Genomic DNA, 20,569 nt, shown 5'->3' with positions numbered 1-20,569 from the left:
GTGCAGGAGTATTATGGTAAGAGCTGGAAGATCACATGGGTGCTTTCAGATCAACAGCCTATCTAAAGCCCCCGAGGGCCAACCTGATGAGGCAACTCCGTTACCCATACTCAGATACGTGCATGTCTGGAGAGGCTGAGTTCCCTATCCCATGTGTGTACGGTATGTCTGTGTTCTATGCCTCTACAAACCTCATCCTCGGTAATGTCTCCTTGCTTGTCTTTGATTTTGTTGGCTATGGATCGAGACAGCTCCACCATCTCTTTTGCCTACGGGGAAGGAAAACACACACACGCACACACATACTGAAACGCGCCGAGTCATGGCCATGATGGCACCGGGGTGAACTGCCGGGTCTGAAAACGGAGCTGCTGTTCATACAGTGCCAGCACATGCGTTTTGCGGAGGAAATATCATCGATGGGTCTTTCAGTACCTTCACCATGAGCTTACTGAGGTCCTCAAAGGCCTGAGGAAAGAGGGACGGAGCGAGGGGAGAGAGAGAGAGAGAGAGAGAGAGAGAGAGAGAGAGAGAGAGAGAGAGAGAGAGAGAGAGAGAGAGAGAGAGAAGAAACTAAGTATAAGTACATGTTGGATAACAGACAAAAAAACAAACCCTAACCACAGATATCATTTCAAAAGGCCAGGGCCTCCCTCTGCTCCAGGCAGCAGTGAAACCACACATATTTCAGGGGCTTCAGCCTCGGGCTGAGCCCACCGAGCCAGCCAGCCAGCCGGCACGGCCGGCGCTCACTCGCCTGCATAACTGCCAGGAAATATGAATTGAATTTTTTCAAAGGCTCGACGGGACTTTGTTCCTTCTAGCACGTTCTCGGCGGCACACAGGCACCCCACGCGGGGCGCGCTCGCGGGGGGGCTGGAGCGCACCCTAAAAACCAGGAAGCCAGGACTGAGGGGGGGGGGGGGGGGGGGGGTGGTACAGCATCATGCTGTCTACTGGTAGAGCACTCCCACCCCCACAACCCACCCCAAGGTGCTGATAGAAGAGCTTCACAACACGCAAGCTGCCGATATATCTACGCCCGCGTCCCCCTTCCCCCCAACACACTCTTTCAGTCTATATCTGTGTGTGTGTCACCTCAGAGATGTTTTTGTCTGTCTCTTTCCTCTTCTCTTCTATCTTCCTCTCGATGCCGACAATTCCCACCGCGCGGGTCCTTCCTGCCTGCGGCCACCACAGAAGAAGAAGGGGGAGGGAGAGACACAGTCAGAACATGGCTGGCACAAATGCACAAAACCCAGGATACAAAAGTACGGGTCTGAAACACATGACTGAAAAAGGGTTGACTCAATGAAGTCAAGGTTCCAAACTGCATCACCAAATGTACACGTGTCTATTGTGCCTAGTTCATTCCTCAAAACCTCGCTATTACTGTGATTGAGTTAATGTATAGGAGGCGGTTTCTAGTGCCAAAAGCGCCATCATGTGGATGCAAGTTGCATTACAGGCTGTGACAGAAAACATTTGCAGTCACAGAACAATACTAACATTCAACCATTACATTGTTTGTCTAACCTATTTAAGCGAAATATCGCTTTGGTACAACATCACAGCACGCAAAAAAACAGTAGCCGGGTAGTTCTAAGCCGTTACAGAGGAAAACCAGAGTCTCATTGGCTGAGTCTGCTCCGTGACCTCTGACCTGAGATCCTGTTGCTGTGGGGATGGGCTGTGACACAGGTGTGCTCTCCCATCTCTTCCGGGTCATCTCCTCAGTCAGTCTCCTGTTGAACTACAGAAAGATCCACACGGGGAAACAGGAAATGAGTTCCGCCCCCATTTACATGTAATCCTACAGGAGACGCTTTGATCCAAAAGAGAAGTCCAACAAGCACATAGTAAGTACAGCAGATCATTGAGAACGGGAAAAGCACATGCGATGCACACAATGATCTGAAACACACAAACTAAACGTGATAGGAGGCTGAACCATATGGCGACACAGAGACATCACTCTCACGAGGTGACCACGTTTCACCTCGATCTGTCCGTGTTCTTTGAAGGAAAGCTTGATGAAGGTGAACTTGCTCTTCTGGTAAGGTCCTGGCTCCTTCTTGGGGGAGGCTGCGTGCAGGTGGATGACTATCTTTGCACTGTGGATTTCAAGACGGACACTTAGCACATGCTGTGAAATAAACGTAACTACACGGTAGTAACATGCACGTCAGCTGTATTAGCACGAGCAGGGCGAGCAGTACACCCAATGTCCTTGTTTGACACCACAATAACGTATCTGTGAGGTTAGACAGCCGCAAGGCAATCACCTTTTTCCTATTCCGGCAGCTTGTTCCTCAAAGAAGATGATCTGGGACAGGGGTATGGATATGCAACACTCCTATGCAGAAAAATAAATACACCCGGAAAGTTGACATACAACCACTGTGGGCAGCGTTATCAAATAGGTCACATTATCGAAATATTGTCACCTACATGATTTTTGGAGTCTCTCCAGATTAATTGATGAGTGGTGAGAATAGCCACTCCGACATCCATCTTGGCCTGGGGTTAACAAAAAAGTATGAAATAATAGGCTTTGAGGTGAAATGCTCTTTAAATGCCATGCAGACATAATTTCGCGAGTAGCTATGGTTGTTGCCACTTCCAAAAGAGTAGTACTGCCTGACCCAGGCTGGCCTACCTACCTTATCGTCTCCGTCATATAGTTTGACACCTCGTTGTTGGATTACCAACGTTTCGTTCATTTCCAGGAGGCCGTTTGACCAAGTGAATCTATCCATTGTATTGTTCCAATGTTTCACTACAATCAATATTATTTGCTAGAACCAGCCCATAAAAGAGAAATAAGTTGCTACTGGTACAGTAGGAACGACAGTCTTCATTTCTGTTTACTTCCTGACGAGTGTTCAAACAGGAGCCTGTATGGGCTTTTCTACTGCCTGAACAAATATGGTCACTTATTTCATTTTTATTGAAGGAATAGTGTACATGTACAACAAATGTCAATAAACTCTGAAACTACTCTCATAGATATTACTACAATATTGTTTTTATGAAGCAAAAGTTCCACTTTTAACCATGCTTTGCCCATGGTTGGATGGGTCCTAACAAAGGAAGTTGTTCAGCCTGCTGTGCCGCTGGGAGCTGTCAATTGTGTGTGTTAGCTAGTCTACAAGAAACTAGCGTGAAAAATAAGTAGCTAGTTTGTGCACTTTAATATGTGGACCTAGCTAGTTGGTGGTGGTATTTTTATGACTTTACTGCAATATGAATTGGGAGACAGTGAGTTAAGATCATTTCATATAGCTATACATTAATTCTAGTCAATTTTGTTCGTTATTGTGACACAGTTAGCTCTAGCTGGCTAGCTTGTTGCCAGACAAGCTAGACTAGCTGTTAGCCAATTTAGCTATACTAGCTATCAAGTTGCAGACCTTATGCTATCAGTTTCTTTATATTAGCCACAGCTATATTCATTGCGAGGTATTATCATTGCAAGCTACTTCGGTGAACCCACCAATGATGATCTGAAGTCCACTTTACAGTAAATCTTACTGTAAACTGCAATTTTACGAGTTAGCTAGATAGCTCGCTAGCTATTAATATTCCAGCGAGGCTTCCTTCAGTCCTCAAACATGGATAAGAAATCGTTTGATATCGTCTTGGACGAAATCAGAAAGGTGAGTGAACAGATCAAGGTACTAAATTATAGCCTCTTTGTGTTGATAAACGGCTGCATGAACGCTTCAAACTACTGTTGAAATGTTTTTTCAGTGTGTCCTGACGGACCAGCGGGTAAAGGCGATAGAGCAGGTGCACGGCTATTTCTCCAGCGAACAGGTAGCTAAACGTTGTTTACGGTTCGTTATCTCGACTCGCTAATGACGTTTGCATATGAATAGCAATCAAAGCGACAGTGTGACTTTTTTCCAGCAGATGTTGATTCTTGAATGTGTATTTGCATATGAATGAGCAGCGAAAGTGAAAGTGTGAAATGTTGCACTCACTGTCCCCCGCAGGTGATGGACATACTGAAATACTTCTCGTGGGCAGAGCCGCAGATCAAGGCGGTGAAAGCTTTGCAACATGTGAGAATAAGCAATTCTTAAACTCTCAAACATCCCCACGGGGTATAGCTTAGTAGGGAAGGGTATTAGTTCCGTGACTGCAGAGCTCACAGGTTCAAATGCCCCAATGCTGTGTGTGGCTTTGGATAAAGGCGTTATATGAACACATTAATTAATCGTTATGTAAACAGTAATTAGGTGGTTCTGACGGCCTACTTTCCCCAACATCTGTCATATCTTTACAGAAAATGGTTGCCATCCCCACAACAAAAGTTGCAAACATCTTGAACTGTTTCACCTTCTCCAAGGACAGACTGGTGGTTCTGGAGTTGATAGCACTGTGAGTACATCTAGGCTACAACTGTGTCAAATCCCACCCTGTGACCTTCATTGCTTTTGAGTATGATAGACACGATTGCTCGAGTGAGAAAGGTACACGGCAGGCAACATTATGTCGGTCCACACTGTTGACTGCTAAGTGTTGACCCGGTTCACAGAAACATCGCAGATGCACAGAATTACCGTCCTGTGGAGGACCTGTTCCGCATCCACCTGTCTGAGAAGAAACGAGCCCGCCGCATCCTGGAGCAGGTGTGATCTCACGCACACACACACACGTCAGACCACCTGTCAATATTACAATGTCCAGGACGCCAGAAGGTCTTCATCTGAGTGTGGCTGTTTGGGTTGGGCAGGTGTGCAAGGTGGGCTGCAAGGCTCCCGTGGCGATGATCTCATCCTGTGGAATGGTCCCAGGAAACCCCTACCCTAAAGGAAAGCCCAGCCAAGTGACCGGAACATTCCCTGTGAGTATCAGCAAACCCCCACACCACACACACAGCCTGCCTCACCCCCACATCACACACACACACCCTACCACACACCCTACCTCACCCCCACATCACACACACACATACACACACACACACACACACACACACACCCTACCTCATCCCCACTCCACATACACACACATACACACATACACACACATACACACACACACACACACACACCACACACCACACACACCACCCCAGCCACACACACACCCTACCTCACCCCCACGTCACACACACACCCTACCTCACCCCCACTCCACACACACACACACACACACACCCCAGCCCCACACCCCCCCGTCCTCACCACAGCCCACCCCACACACGCCTTCCCCCCCACCCCACAATCGCCCCGCACACACACACCCCCCGGCTCGGCTTTAACTCTTTGAAGAGAGCTGCCCTCTCGCCACTGTTCTTCTCAGAAGTCCCTGATCACGCTTGCCTCTGGTCTGTCTGCGCCTCAAGGGAACTCCCCCTGTGAAGAAGGAAGGAGAGGAGGGCGCTGCAAACACGGAGGGAAAAGGAATCGCCGCCCGCATCACCGGACCGTTTAAACCAGTAAGAGCTTGTCCTTTCACGACCTCACACTAGGAGGCGCTCAGCTGACACAGGCAGCTGGTTCAAGCTCCATTCTCGAAAACCTGCGTAGAAACGTTGTGTGTCATGTGACATTATTGACAAGTGGATTTGTGTGTAACTGTACTCATTGACTAGGATACTTACCAGAGCATTAAGTAGTCACTTAATCAATATTATGACTGCTAAATGAGAAGTTTTTCCCTAATCTTCTTTAATGGCCCAGGTTTAACTTAGAACTTGATCCTGATGTTTTTAATGGTCACCTCTATTTTGCCCCCTCCCCCAGTCGCCGTCATCCTACAACCCCCACCGGCCCGTGCCCTACCCCATCCCACCCTGCCGACCCCACGCCACCATCGCACCAAGTAAGACCCGGCCCCCCTCTCCCTGAACCGCGACACTCGAACACACCTCGACACTGCAGCCTCACCACAGACCTCAAGCACTAATGACCGTTCTTAACTGTGTGGATTTGAAGTGCACATTGGAATGGACTTTCAAGTCACGGCAATAGTATGCGAGGGACACTCGAGAATGGGTGTGTTAGACAAGTGTGTGTGTGCACGTGTGTGTGTGTGGTGGGCACCGTTAACGTTTGCCACTGCCACCCAGGTGCGTACAACAATGCTGGCCTGGTGTCTGTGGGAGGGGTGATAACGGCCAGCGTTCCCCCTCCGCCCTACAGCGCCACCCCCAGAGCAGCAGGTACAACACGCTGGAGACCTGTGTGTGTGTGTGCGGGAGTGTGTGGACACATTTCTAAGCTTGTTGCCTAACCACCTGGCATGCTGCTTGCCTGCTTTTGAGGGAATGCGGGAACTCGAATGAGCATTAGGACTTGGCTAGATGTGGAACAAGAATAAGCACTAGAATTAGTACTTGAACTAGAATTAGTCCTAGAACTATGTCTGCGACTCAAATTAGCACTAGGATTTGATGCATAACTATAAATAATACTAGAACTATGTCTGGGACTCAAATTAGCACTAGGACTTGATACAGAACTAGAATTAGTACTAGAGATACATGCAGAACTAGAATTAATACTGGAACTAAGTTTGAAACTGGAATTAGTTGTAGAACTAGATGTGGAACTAGAAATAGTACTAGAGCTAGGACAGGAAGTAGAATCAGTATTCTAGAGTTGTATTCTTCTTGTGCTCCTGGAAGAGAGAGGTGTTGGTGGCTGTGGTCTCAACCTTGTTTCCCCACCTCATTCTGCCTGTCTTGAGCTGTACACCTGGAGGGGAATCACGGTCACTAACTCCTGTGTTAGAATCTGGCACCAATCATACTTGATTGATTTCCACTGATTTGCCTCAATTCCTTCTCTATGTGCAGGCTTCTGACGTGGCTTGTGCTTGTAGAGGCTTTCTCAACACGCTAGTTCACTGCTTCACAAATGAGTTAACTGTGGTTATTAATCCTGCGGCTGGCTGCTTGCTGCCACCATAACCCCAACACTCATTCTCTCTCTCTCTCTCTCTCTCTCTCTCTCTCTCTCTCTCGCTCTCTCTCTCGCTCTCTCGCTCTCTCTCTCGCTCTCTCTCTCTCCTCTTCTCTCTCTGTCTATATTTCTATCTCACCCTCTCTCGCTCTCTCTGTCTGTTTCTGTATATATCTCTCTCTACTTCTGTATCTTTGTCAATCTCTGTTTCTCTCTCTCTCTCTCTCTCTCTCTCTCTCTCTCTCTCTCTCTCTCTCTCTCTCTCTCTCTCTCTCTCTCTCTCTCTGTTTCTGTATATATCTCTCTCTCTCTGTCTATATTTCTATCTCACCGTCGCTCGCTCTCTCTCTCTCTCTCCCCCTCTATCTCTCTCTCCCTCTCTATCTCTCTCTGCTTGCCAGTCTGTTATCTTTGCTGTTCTGTCTCTGGTGTGAATGGCTCGTCCTCCCTGGGTGTGTGGGGCTCCCGGAGGGCAGTGATGCAGCTCCTCCACCTGCACCGCCCCCGGTTTGACTTCTCCTCCCGTCCACCAGTCGGCTGCCACTGACCCCTGTCTCTCTGTCATCCCGTCTCCAGCCTACGCCAAGCCGGCCCCCCACCAGAACGCCACCCCCGGAGTCAACAGCACGCCCCTCCCCTCCCCCCGCGGCGCCACCCCCCTCCACCCCAGTGCCAGCCCAGCCCTCGGCCGGCCACCCGCCCCTGGCCACGCCCATCACACCGGTCTTCCCCGGCATGGTGCCCTCGCAGACCCACGGAGGCCCCTCCGTCATCAAAGGGGGGCCCATGCCCCCCGCCGCCGCCTCCCCCCACGTCCCCCCGAGCCCCGGGCCGGCCGCCGCCTCGTCCGTCATCAAAGCCCACACCCCGTCCAACACCCCCTGCGGGACGCCCGGACCCAACCCCGGGGGCTTCTCCCCCTTCCACGGAGGGGCCTCCCGGTCGGGCACCCCGACCTCCAGGAACCCCCCGGACCCCCTGGGGCCGCCCCAGTACAAGGGCTTCCCCCAGCCGTCCGACCCCCAGGCAGGGCCACCCTTCCCTGGCATGGCCTCCCAGCAGGGGAACCCTCCTGGGTCAGTGATCCGCAGCTACACCCCCTCTGGACGCTCCACTCCCGTCATGCCCTCCTCCTCTACCCCCGGTCCAAACTCGAAACCTTCCTCAGCTCTGTCCGCCCAGGCCCAGGCCCAGGCCCAAGCCGCATTGGGTCAGGCAGGGGCCTTCTACAGTGAGCAGCACCGCGCCACCCTCTCCAGGCACGGAGGCGGCAGTGGCAGCAACAGCCCGGTCCCCTCCGCCTTCATGGGGACGTCCCGCGCCGGCACTCCCTCCCTCAGCTCCCTGGTGATGCCCGGCTCAGCGCAGGCCGCCCTGGCCCGCTCCCTGGGCCTTGCCCACCCCTCCGGATCCCCCCAGGCCTCCCTTCCTAGCCCCGCCGCCATGGCCGGCCTCCAGGTCTCTCCTCCAGCCCGGCCCCCTCCCACTACCCCGGCCTCTCCCCCTTCTCCTCCCTCCCTTCCGCCACCATCCCCTCCTCCATGGCTCCCACCACCAGCCTAGGCGGCCACCCCCAGACCTCCGTCTACCCAGGCCTCGGCCCCGGCATGGCCCCAGGAGGAGGCTCCCCGTTCGGGTTGGGCCTCACCACCTCCCCCTCCATGTTTCCCGGCCTGCCTCCCGGCTCCGGCCCGGCCTTCCCCGGATTCGGGGGCTCCGGTGGGCCCGGGGCGGGGAGCCCCGTGCTGTCCTCCTTCATGGGGCTCCAGGGAGCTTCGGCGTCATCCGTGGCGACGGTGGCGCCGCTGCAGGCGGCTGCGGCGGCGGCAGCGGCTGCGGCGGGCGTCCCCTCCTCCTCCCCCGTGCTGCCGGGCTTCGCCTCCGCCTTCAGCTCCAACTTCCAGCCAGGGTAAGTCTGTGTGTGTGTGTCTTTATCTGTGTGTGTGTGTACGCGCAGACAGTCTAATGGCAAAAGCGAGCCGGATACCTTTTCCAGCCTCACAGCCGTGGCGTCGCTCGCTTGACTTGGCCGCCAAGGCGTGGAAACGTCCTCGATCCTTTTGACGGTTATCTTTCTCCGCCTGTGGAAAATCTGTCACATTTTATCTGTGTGGCCAAGGAAGATACGCGCCTTGCGACATGACTCACTGTGGCCCCACACTAGCCAGGGCGCATATACTTTTATAGCATCCTCGTCTCCCTCTCCCTCCCCCCCCCTCCCCCCCCCCCCCCACCCCCCGGCGCTGCAGAGCCAAAGTCCAGCTAGCGTTTAATCATGTCTGCACACCTTGAAGGGGAGATTGATAGTGTGTTGCTCTTTCTGCTGGATTAGCTCGAGGTGTTCCACCTCTTTCACACAGTTGAATGAGATACTCGAGTGTTTTGGGAAACGGGCTGGGTCTCTTGAGTGTTTTGGGAAACGGGCTGGGTCTCTTGAGTGTTTTGGGAAACGGGCTGGGTCTCCTGAGTGTTTCCTGCCTGCGCGGAAGGATGGGAGTGGTTTGTGGTTTAGTGCAGCCAAACATGGCGGTCAATGCGTTAGTTTGTTTATTTGTATGCTTAATATGTTTATTTTACACTCCTGGCTGAATTGCCGCACTGCCCCCGGTTCTCGAGATTGAGACACACAGGAATTCCTGCCTTTTATAGTAAGACACTGTTGGTATCCCTGAGTTATGTAGGGCTATCGAAATGGTATACCCCAAAGTCGGAAGCGCAGTCAAGTCATAGATAATAAATCAATAGCTTTATTAAGTGCTTTATCAAATAGAATATGCAGGCATCGACTCTAATAGGACAAACAGCGCTGCCCTTACAGCTACACAGCAGGTGCATGCAGTCAAGCGGCCTTTATTAGCCAAACAAAGAGAGTGGAAATCCAGAGTCCTGAATGGTGCTGTTATCTCAGGGGTAAAGTATACCAGGTAGAAGGCTCCACAGTCTGTTTACACTAGAATACGACCTTGGAGACGCACAACGCATGCCCCATAGCAGACACAGAAGTCGACACTCGGTGTGCGTGTGTGTCTGCCGGACTTTGGACGGTTACCGAGCGACCGCGAAGGTGTTTCACCGCGAGGTATGTGGGAAAAACAGTCGGAGAATGGGCCGTGCTCAACAAGTGTGTGTGCGCGTGTGTGTGTGTCAGGTTGACCAGCGGGCTGCAGCCCCCAGGAGGAGGGGGCTTCCCAGGGCTGCTGTCCTTCGCAGGGATGCCCGCCTTCTCTCCCTCTGCCTCCCCCGCCGCCCTCTCTGGCCTCCACAACTCTGCCATGCAGTCAGCCCTACTGCAGGTATACACACACACGACACACACACACCAGAACACAAGAGCACCCGCCCCCCACCACACACACACAAAAAAGAACTTTAAGCATGCATTTACACACACACAAACACACTGAACACTGCCCAGGGTCCTACACAAACACACTCATAGTCACTCGCACACTGTCATTGTCGCACACACACTCGTACACACACACTCACACTGTCCCCGTCAGAGAGACTGGGCTGAATCCCTGTTGCTCCTGTGTTCCAGGGTCACCCTGCCTCCGCTCTGGACAGCTACGCTCCTCAACCCAACGGTTTCTCCAACTACCCTCCCGGACCGGGAAACCCCTTCAACCCTCTGCAGCCAGGCCTCCACCACCAGCTGGGCTGGCAGTGAACACACGCACAGGAGGAAAAAAACATATATACCTAGACACTCACACACACTGTACTAAGACTCATACAGACACATGCACACTCACGCCCACTTGACTTGACATAATCATACACACACGCGCTCCATCACACCCCGATACACAGCCAGATCGTAGACGCTCAGAGCGGGAGAATAGCCCCTCGTGTTCACTGCCCTGACCAAGCGAAACCCGACTTGTGGTTGGACAGTAGGGAGGATGTGAAAGTTCCTGCCGTTGACCTCTTGAAGCCAGGCGGACTGGTCGAGAGGACAGATGAACAGCGCGGTCATCGCGCGGTTCCTGCTGACCACACCGAACAATGTGGGCGTGGAACAATGAGTAGATTTGACTTGTTTTTAGTAAGACGTCAGGCATGAAATGAGTTCCCGTAGATGAAGGTCGTGCGAGGACGCTACCGTGCTGAACGCTACCGTTCACAAGTTCACTCAGAAATTCCTTGTTTTCCCTGAATACGTACATGAAATGAGTTTGAAAATGAAATACAGCTAAATGAACAGGAAATGTAGTCATTGACGAGGTTAGAGTCATGATAGTAATAATTGTGTCCTTCAAACTTTGCTTTTGTCAAAGTTTCCTCCATTTGCAGCAATTGTAGCCTTGCAGAGCCCGGTGTCCTGTCCAGCCGTCCTTCTTCAAGATCCCCTTTACCCTGTATCCCCCCCCACTGTACCCACCCTGCACTGTACCCCCCCCCCCCCCCCCCCCACTGTACCCCCCCTCACTGTACCCACCCCCCACTGTACCCACCCCCCACTGTACCCACCCTGCACTGTACCCCCCCCCCCCCCCACTGTACCTACCCTGCACTGTACCCCCCCCCCCCCCCCCCCCCCCCCCCCCCCCCCCCCCCCCACTGTACCCACCCCCCACCTGCAGGCCCTCTCTGTGTCTCCACCATGCTCGACAGAGGGCGTCAAGCACTCCTCCAGCATCTTGTCACTTGGTCCGCGTCTCACCGACGTTGTTCTCTGTGACACACCGACCTGGATTCCTTCCATTTCCTCTGAACAAGAATAGACTGGGTTTCAGAAGAAAGGTCATTTTGAGCCTGTCATCAAACCCACAATTGCCGCTGATCTACATATTCGTTTGAGCAGTTTCCAGCGGTGTTAACATCATCGCAGAAGGGGTCGTCTAATGATCGGTTGTGTGAACGCAGTTTGTCACGTGAACACAGCACTGATGCTTCTGATCATGGGCCTCTATGTGACATGACATTCCAAATGATGTCATGGGGAGGGGGGGGGGGGGGGGGGGGTACTGGAAGAAACTTGTAAAAACTACTTGTAACTTTTGTGTGTGTATTTGCTTTGTTTTCTAACTGTTTATTTGTAGCACATTCTGAGCCATGAACTGTCGTTTCTGCAATGGACGTAGGAACGTGCGTGTGTGAAACCGTGTGCAACAGTGTGAGAGAGAACCTGTGTCCCAACAACCTTGTGTGTGTGTGTGTGTGTGTTACTACACATTTGACATTGTTTGTAGTTTTGACAATGATGCAAAATGGAAACAGGTTTCTTGAAGATGAATCATGGCCAGAACGGCAACTTGAAAATGGACGTGCAGCAGGTTCAGTCAGTGTATCTCAGCTACACTCCAATGTACATACTGACCTGAAAACAAATGGGTTGACCATCACAAACAAAAATGAGACCAGTCGCTGACATAGGGTTATCCTCTTACTGTAGGTTTAATCCTTGATCTGTAATAAAAATATACTCTTTTTTTCTTAGAGTTTCTGATTTGATTGTTACTGTGTGCCAGACAGAAGTGGATCTTAGAACACACACGCACAAACTTCACCCCTCCTTCAAGCTCCCTCTTTCTTTCCAAAATGTAATATTTTCCTTTCCTTATCACCCTGTTAATATTCAGGGTGTATCTGAGCAGCAATAGGTATTCATGTTAGTGTGTTTACATTGAGCACATGACTATTTTATCTGCTTCCTCTGATGACATCACAGTGGTTTTACCACCGATAACTGTTGGCATAGAATCCTTGGCACGTAAGAAAAAATAAAGGTTGTCCTTTCATCTCGTGACAAACACACGTGACATGTGCTTCCAGCTGACTGGATCACACCGTAAGTCGTGCTTTAAAAAGGCATCTTTGTCTCACTGTAGGGTTACTTCCACTTTCTGAGGAAAATGTTTACATCTCAAAGGAAAGTTCCATGAAACATGACAAAACTAAGCACAACGTTTGCACACCCGTGTGCCTTGCTCTCGGTCTCAAGTCAGGAAAGCTAAACATTGGACAGGGCCGTGTTGTCACGAGTTTCCGACCGAAAAAAATCAATAAAATGCAATACAATATCTCAGCCTTATCCTACAGCATGTCCAAGATTACCTAATTATGACTCCTCACGATCCCGTGACTACTCTTGCTTCACACTAATGGAAAAGTCTGATAATGATCTACTCCAAAGCCACACCTCCTTGGCCAAGCCTATGGCTGTAACTGTATTTAAAAAAACTTGGCTCCACAGACCTCATACACTCCCCCCAACACACACAGATCAACACACACGCGTAGGAGGAAGTGCTGACACCACATGGAAATGGAGAGCGAAATGGAGAGCCAGAAGAGAAACGTTATTAGCACGGATGATCTGATAGGTACGTTTTTACAACCCACATTTTTTTTCCCTCCTTTTGTTTCTCATCCTTTCTCTCTCTTTCTGTCTTTCTATCTCAGTCCACTACCTCTTCATTTTCTATCTGCCTTACTTTCCCTCCCTCAGTCACTCTGTCTGTGTCTCTCTCTGTTGTATGTTTGGTCCATGACTGCTGTCAGGGTCGTGCCTCTGTCTATCTCCTCCCAGCTGTGTGGATGGAGAGAGAGAAAGCGAGAGAGAAACAATATGTTTAAAAGATCAAACGTTGAAATGATACAGGCAACCACAGGGCTGGCTTGATTCAATTGTGAAGGCCACCTGTTCTCAACTGGCTTCCTTGTCATGGAGACGGGAACTACAATGACTCAGCTCAGAAGATGTGATCTTGTGTGTGAGCGTGTGTCTGTGTGTGTGTCTGTGCATGTGTGTGTGTGTCTGTGCGCAGACATGTTTCGTAATCTATAATCATCGTTGGGTAGGGGGCAGCATCAGGTTACAGTGGCTGGTATTTGGTCGACTGATGTCAATTTCTTGGGGTCATGACAACCGTCAGGGGCATGCAGAAACAGAAATGTCCAAAGTCATCCCTCCCATTGTATGTACAAGCAATCATCTACATGATACCCATGTGCTCGAGGTGGCTCTATGTACACATCATTTACATAGAAATGGCAGAATAGCGAGATACCTGAGCACCTGGAAAAACACAGCGATCACAGTGGAGGGACTGAACAGGTGCCTTTAACGTGGAGCTGTAGGTGGATCATGTGACATGCCCTGTCTCCCATTGTATATGAGTAAACAATCTTCTACTCTCCCTGATGATTCACTTTATTGCCCTCAGGACCTTGTCTGTGTGTGTGTGCATCTGTGTGTGCAGCTGTTCAAAGGCGTGTGTGGCTTTTCATTCAGTACAGGTGTATGTCTATTTGTGTGTGTGTGTGTAGCAAACAGCATGTTTCTTAGACAATATCGCTGGGTCAGGTTTCAGGGTAATGCGCTCATCCATCAATCAAGGAGTCAATACTGTGGACAATGGTCCAATGTCATCATTAGCAGAATAGAGGTCTGCCACTGACCCATAGTGTCACGCTTCCGATATCATTTGATTTATTCAATTTGATTATGTTACGTCGTTTTTCTCTCGTTTCATTCCCCCACACTCTTTATCACTGCCGTTTTGACATCTCATTCATTGACTCTCTCCCTCTCCAACCTCTCTCTCTCTCTCTCTCTGTTTCTGTCTCTCAGCTGATAGGACTGGTTCTCAAGGATGTTGCGGCTGGCTTCTGGTCATCCTTTCTGGCCTGTTTGTCCTCCTCACGTTCCCCGTCTCCATCTTCATGTGTGTCAAGGTGAGGTGTGGTTCTCAGTCACTCACCCTAACCAGGTGCCGCTCCCCTGTGAGTTAGCCCGATTTTCATCAACTTTCTTCTGGGTTCCAGATTGTTCAAGAGTATGAGCGCGCCGTCATCTTCAGACTGGGCCGCATTACAGACAGGAAGGCGAAGGGACCCGGTAAGGCGAATCAAATGCACCTCAATGATATCTGAATACTGATATGTAATTGATTTCTGTTGTGGACTTGACAGGTACACGTGCATGCATGCACACACACAGACACACACACAGACACACACACAGAACAGGAGGAAGTAAGACCTTCACACTTCCTCTCATCTCCAGGTATCTTCTTCGTGCTTCCATGTACTGACTCCTTCATCAAAGTTGACCTGAGGACCATTTCATTCGACATCCCACCACAGGAGGTAAAACCAGCAGCCACACTTTAACCTTGCACAGCTTCTTCCCTACCGGATTGACTCAAGGTGTCTGTCCGACAAAATCGGCAATATCTCTAAACATTTCCTTCCTCGTTGCATCCGAGGTGAGCCGGTGAAAGAATGTTATCTGATAGTATTCCCACACAGTTCTTTGCACACACGCAAAGAAAAGTTGGAGGTCAAACCGGAGTCAAATGATTTATGTAGTTTGATAATGTCTCTCTCTCCTCCTCCCTGCCCCTGAATATAGTAGAAATACTAGAAAATGACGTCATTCACAGTAATAACTCTGTTGTTTCCATCTCTTTCTCACACCCACTCTCTCTCTCTCTCTCTCTCTCTCTCTCTCTCTTCTTTCTCTCTCTCTCTCTCTCTCTCTCTCTCTCTCTCTCTCTCTCCTGCTTTCTTCACCTCTGACCGCCCTCCCCCCTTCGCCCTATCTTTCTGTCCCACTCTGTCGTAGATCCTCACTAAGGATTCCGTGACCGTGTCTGTGGACGGCGTGGTGTACTTCCGGGTCAACGACCCCATCTCCTCAGTGGCCAACGTGACCAACGCCGACTACTCCACCCGCCTGCTGGCCCAGACCACCCTCAGGAACGTCCTGGGAACCAAGAACCTGGCCGAGGTTCTGTCCGACCGCGAGGGCATCTCTCACAGCATGCAGGTATAAAGCAAAGGAAAATTTATGGACTTTGGAGGCTTTCATCGTGGATGACATTAGCTGAATGCCGCCTCCTAGTGGACATGATTGTCATGATATAAAGGAAAGTAATACAGTATGAGAGAGAACCTTTGGACTAAGGAAGGTCAGGTGACTAAGCAAAAAAGAAAGAGGTGTAGAGGGATGATGAAAGAAGGGGGTGAAGGTGATAAGGTGTAAATGAGGAGACACTCGAGGGATGAGAAGAGGGACAACTCTGCTTGCTTCCCTGGGGAAGGAGGTCCCCTCTCCAGAGAGTCCTCCTAGGCCAATCAGACAATTGGTACTTCATGGAAAACAACCTAATCTCGAAGCAACAAAGCCCTCGAGCCTGTGTGTTGAGCATACTGTTAGTTGTACAGGTTAATGGCGACTGTTAGTTGGTAGTCTTGCCATCTCTGTGCTTGACCAACACTCTTGACTAGGGATTAGAATAAGCAGGATCTATTTCACACACACACAATGTATTATTTTCATTTGAACTAAAGCGACATACAAGTAACGTGCTGTCGACCGCATTGTCAGCACACGCCAGTGACAGGAAGCAGGGTTGTCAGAGAGACGTCCTCTTTGACTTCCTGTTCCCTTCCTGCATCGTCGAGAACGAACGGAGCCCAAGTGTGTGTCAGGTGTGTCGGCTGTGCAGCTAACGTGCTAACTCCTCCCCTCCCTCCGCAGTCCACGCTGGATGTGGCCACAGACGTGTGGGGGATCAAGGTGGAGCGCGTGGAGATCAAGGACGTGAAGCTGCCTCACCAGCTGCAGAGAGCCATGGCGGCCGAGGCGGAGGCGTCCCGCGAAGCCAGGGCCAAGGTACCCGCGCAGACAGGGCAGCAGGCGCCAAAGAAAGCTCATTTGCTTCGATTGGCAGACATGGAAGCGTTTGTTTCCGCACGCATACATCGAAATCGATCAAAATGCCTGTGAGAGTGCGGTACAAATGTACACGCACGCACTTGCGTACAAAATCTGTACTCCTGCCTGCTGTAGTGTGGAACCGCCTTTTTTTCAATCCTGGTCCTCGTGACTCACTGCCCTGTATGTTTGAGATGTTTCCCTCTTCCGACGCACCTGATTCGCATGAATGGATTGTTATCAGGCTTGAAGTGCAGAGCTTGGTGACCCATTCATTTGAGTCAGGCATATTGGAAGAGGGAAACATCTAAGACAAACATCGAGAGCAAACAGTGTTGTGAACCTGTTGGGCATGTGGCTGTCCCTAACCAGCCTCCTGTGTGTGTGTGTCTTCCTGTAGGTGATCGCCGCAGAGGGAGAGATGAACGCGTCACGCGCCCTGAAGGAGGCCTCCCTGGTGATCTCCGAGTCTCCCTCCGCCCTCCAGCTGCGCTACCTGCAGACCCTCAGCACCATCGCTGCCGAGAAGAACTCCACCATCATCTTCCCTGTGCCCATGGACATTATCAGCCACTTCATGAAGAAGTGAGGTCATCAACCTGCGCCCCGCCGGCTCTGATGAGTTTTGGTGCTCGACAGGAATCTCAAACCCTTTCACTTCTTCCTTGTGCACGTACGGACCTCTTTTGATGACCTCAGAGAGCCGTGGGCATAGCACCGTTTCCTCAACCAACATAAATACGTAGAACGTGTGACTCCAATGTTTGTGTTTTTACTCTGTGACTAAATAGTGTTTTCTAAAAGTTCTCTATGAAATGCTCATTCTGTAATCAAGTGCTATTTCTCAACACCTCGTGCAATGCATTTGCTGTTTACTGTTTGATTGCCATCCCACATGAGTACGGATGAAATGACTATGGAATTACAAAATGTGACCTCTCAACTATTAAGAAATAAAGTCAGAGATGGGTACTCTGAAATGTAAGAATGAATGTACAAAACATATACACGTGCTTGATAGTGGTCAAGTTTGAAAGGTTGAACAGTTTCTATTTAATTCAATACATAATAGTTATTTTTCTAATTGACCTGTTTTGATACTCCAATATAATAAACCACCGTTTGGAAATCAAGTGACGTTACATTTTCTTCATGATCTTGTAAAAACTTGAAAACTCAATGAAAAGTCTCCACAGAAACTTTAACAACATACTTTCAAACAGTAACAAGTTCTCACTGAAACCCAATCTTTAGTTTGCCATGAGACAAGTGGACATACCATATGAATAAGCGGAGGCATCACACATGTGTGCCTTGTACAAGTCATTTCAAATGAATTTCAGACCATTTCTGAGAGCATGTAAACATGTATTAGGGCCAAATCAATCAATTAGGCTGAATCATATGCTGGACATTGCTTCTGAATCATCACAGGCAGTCATTCTTGGGTAGATGATGTCGTGGTTTATTGATTATAGGGCAGGTAGGCCCAATCGCAGGGCCCTGAACAAATGTTTAGTTTGTTTATCGGGTGGGGCCGGCCTTGAATATCGTCCTCCAGATTTTAATAAGCTATTGTAAAATATTGGTGTGTTAGGATCCTATTTCCATTGAATCACTGAATGATTCCAGGAAAAAGATGTATAACATTGATTAGATATCTCTTTGTTTTTGGTTATCATACATCTTTACAGATGCTATAAAGTGAAACCACACCTACTGTATATTTGCAATATGACACAGCTGAAATGCTTTTATAGGAGAACAAGGAGACAAAAAGACCCAGAGCCACTAAGATCAACCAGAACACAGATCCAGTCGAAATAATGGAAGGTAAAGGTGAGTGCTCAATAAGTAACTCTTTCTAGATGCACAATGTGGGACATTTGTGTGGATTCTCCGATTTCAATAGTAGTTACATTTTCCTGTGACATTAGGGGTTAGTTCGAAGTTTCTTGTTGAATGTAATGTGTGTGTAGTGAAGGTCGGGTAAAAGGTGCATTTGACAATAATGACCACCATCAATGCTGAATAGTTGTGTTTAACATAACAATTGTGTTATATTACTTTTGGTATTTGACTTGATTACGATTTGACACAGATTCAATCATTTTTGGGGGTAATATGTACTGTAGTTTACATCAGGAACTTGTGGTACAACATAATGAGAGTATAATTCACAACTTTGATCATGCAACGGGTTTTGACATAGGGTTAGTTTGAAGTTTCTTATCGAATGAAATGTGAAGTCGGGCAAAGGATGCATTTCACAATAATTACCACCATCAATGAAGAGTAGTTGTGGTTAACACAACAATTGAGAAAACAATTCCCAACTCTGATCATGCAACGGGTTTTGACCTGTGTTCAAATATGTACAAGTAAACACAAAGGTATGGTGGCAGACAGATGGCTGACATCGTACTTGGGTGTGAACCTGTGTTCTCCTCTACAGCTACCATGTGGGAAGAGGAGGACTTTGAACTTCCTGAAGGAGTCCAACGAATGGTGCTCCAGGAACCTGAGGAAAGGAAGATCTACGTCATGTACCACGGCACCACCAGGGAGAACGCCCAGAGCATCATGAGTCGCGGCTTCAGACAATCCAAGGACGGCATGTTGGGGCGGGGGGTGTACGTGACTCGAGACCTGCAGAAGGCCAGCCGCTACCCCCTGAACCTGCCGGAATATCTGAGGGTGGTCATCAGGATGACGGCCAGTACGGGTAAAGTGAAGAGAATCGACTACCAGGGCCACCCCATGCAGAAGACCTGGCACCAACACGGTTATGACACTGCCTGGGTGCCACCGATGTCTGGCATGGTGCCCAGCGGTCTGGAGGAGAACTGCATCTGGGATCCCAAACGCATTCGACCTCAATGTGTCATCTACCCAAGAATGACTGCCCGTGATGATTCCGAAGCAATGTCCAACAAATGATTCATTCTCACTGTCTGGGAAACATTTGAATTGGCCTTAATAAATGCTTACATGCTCTATAAAATGGTCTGAAATCTGTCAAGTGACTCTTATACTAGGCACACAAAATGGTCTGAAATCAGTTCAAGTGACTCTTATACTAGGCACACAAAATGGTCTGAAATCAGTTCAAGTGACTCTTATACTAGGCACACAAAATGGTCTGAAATCAGTTCAAGTGACTCTTATACTAGGCACAAACGTGGTTGTTGGAGAAATTGAAGATGTAACACATTTATCCTGTATAAGAATGATTCTGTGTTCAGCATTCCTTGTGTGTAGAGAGAAGCCTCCCCCCAAATCAGAACTTTGGGTAACATGATGCATATGTAAACAAGGTGACCTGGGCTGACCACTCTCTCTTACTGGAGAGGCCATAAAAGATGTCTGGCCTTATCTGTGTTGGGTGAATCATGTGGTCAAGCTTACAGGGGTCAAAAGACACGCACACACTCAAACACACGCGCGCGCCAGGTCTATGCAAGGAGCCAATGAAGAAGAACCATGGAACATTTGCATGCCTTTGTTTTAACCAATGACTGTAAAGAGTGGGGCTGCTTAAATAGTTAGCTAGCACAATATGCTAGCAGACAAACTTTGTATTGCGATCAGACTTTGTCTCCTTGCTGGCAAGAATTAAACTATTGTACTTTCTTTGAATCCGACGACTCTGTGCATTACTTAAGAAATTATCCTAACAGTGGTGCGTCAGTTTATTTATATGGTACAGTGGATATAAAAAGTCTACATACCCCAGTTAAATAGTCTCCAATACAAATGAGATAATTTCAATTTGAATATACCAAAAGGGGCCTACATACGTTCAAGGTTAGAAGAAGGTGAAAGAAAATGATTCCTTCTTCTTTAGTCTGGAAAAACAAAGACAAACCAAAAAGACAATTCACACACTGATTATCAAGAGTTTTTTTGAAGCAACAACATTTGGGGGTAAATTGAAGGGTTGTGAAGTGCTGGAATGGATGATCCATGAACGTCATGGAGG

At 49.2% G+C, this 20,569-nt stretch overlaps 3 protein-coding genes across 3 annotated transcripts in view; 2 read left to right on the top strand and 1 right to left on the bottom strand.

Annotated features, from left to right (window-relative positions):
* vps36 (vacuolar protein sorting 36 homolog) overlaps positions 1 to 2,903 on the bottom strand; it is a 7,176-nt gene extending 4,273 nt beyond the window's left edge. The window contains exons 1-8 of the mRNA XM_047020137.1: positions 2,664 to 2,903; positions 2,452 to 2,520; positions 2,286 to 2,356; positions 2,000 to 2,114; positions 1,664 to 1,753; positions 1,099 to 1,185; positions 436 to 468; positions 192 to 269 (exon numbers count right to left, since the gene is read on the bottom strand). Of these exons, the coding sequence (XP_046876093.1) occupies positions 192 to 269; positions 436 to 468; positions 1,099 to 1,185; positions 1,664 to 1,753; positions 2,000 to 2,114; positions 2,286 to 2,356; positions 2,452 to 2,520; positions 2,664 to 2,759 (639 nt within the window). The 5' untranslated portion in view covers positions 2,760 to 2,903. The remainder of the gene's footprint in view (positions 1 to 191; positions 270 to 435; positions 469 to 1,098; positions 1,186 to 1,663; positions 1,754 to 1,999; positions 2,115 to 2,285; positions 2,357 to 2,451; positions 2,521 to 2,663) is intronic.
* Positions 2,904 to 2,989: 86 nt separating this feature from the next.
* Positions 2,990 to 11,314, top strand: proser1 (proline and serine rich 1). The gene is given in 14 exon segments (XM_047020136.1): positions 2,990 to 3,659; positions 3,754 to 3,819; positions 3,999 to 4,067; positions 4,292 to 4,386; positions 4,544 to 4,637; positions 4,742 to 4,852; positions 5,357 to 5,449; positions 5,757 to 5,835; positions 6,083 to 6,175; positions 7,494 to 7,573; positions 7,575 to 8,373; positions 8,376 to 8,826; positions 10,066 to 10,210; positions 10,459 to 11,314. Coding segments are annotated over 14 exon segments (2,349 nt in total). The 5' UTR covers positions 2,990 to 3,614; the 3' UTR covers positions 10,588 to 11,314.
* Positions 11,315 to 13,124: 1,810 nt separating this feature from the next.
* Positions 13,125 to 17,567, top strand: stoml3b (stomatin (EPB72)-like 3b). The gene is made up of 7 exons (XM_047020138.1): positions 13,125 to 13,246; positions 14,497 to 14,600; positions 14,691 to 14,763; positions 14,932 to 15,014; positions 15,493 to 15,696; positions 16,411 to 16,545; positions 16,988 to 17,567. The coding sequence occupies exons 1-7, from the start codon at positions 13,183 to 13,185 to the stop codon at positions 17,174 to 17,176; spliced, it is 852 nt and encodes a 283-aa protein (XP_046876094.1). The 5' UTR covers positions 13,125 to 13,182; the 3' UTR covers positions 17,177 to 17,567.
* The last annotated feature ends 3,002 nt before the right edge of the window (positions 17,568 to 20,569 follow it).

This window comes from Hypomesus transpacificus, chromosome 5, assembly GCF_021917145.1.
Source record: "Hypomesus transpacificus isolate Combined female chromosome 5, fHypTra1, whole genome shotgun sequence".
Lineage (NCBI taxonomy): Eukaryota > Metazoa > Chordata > Actinopteri > Osmeriformes > Osmeridae > Hypomesus > Hypomesus transpacificus.
The sequence above is the reverse complement of the archived record's forward strand: the minus strand, read 5'-3'. Positions and strand labels throughout refer to the sequence as shown.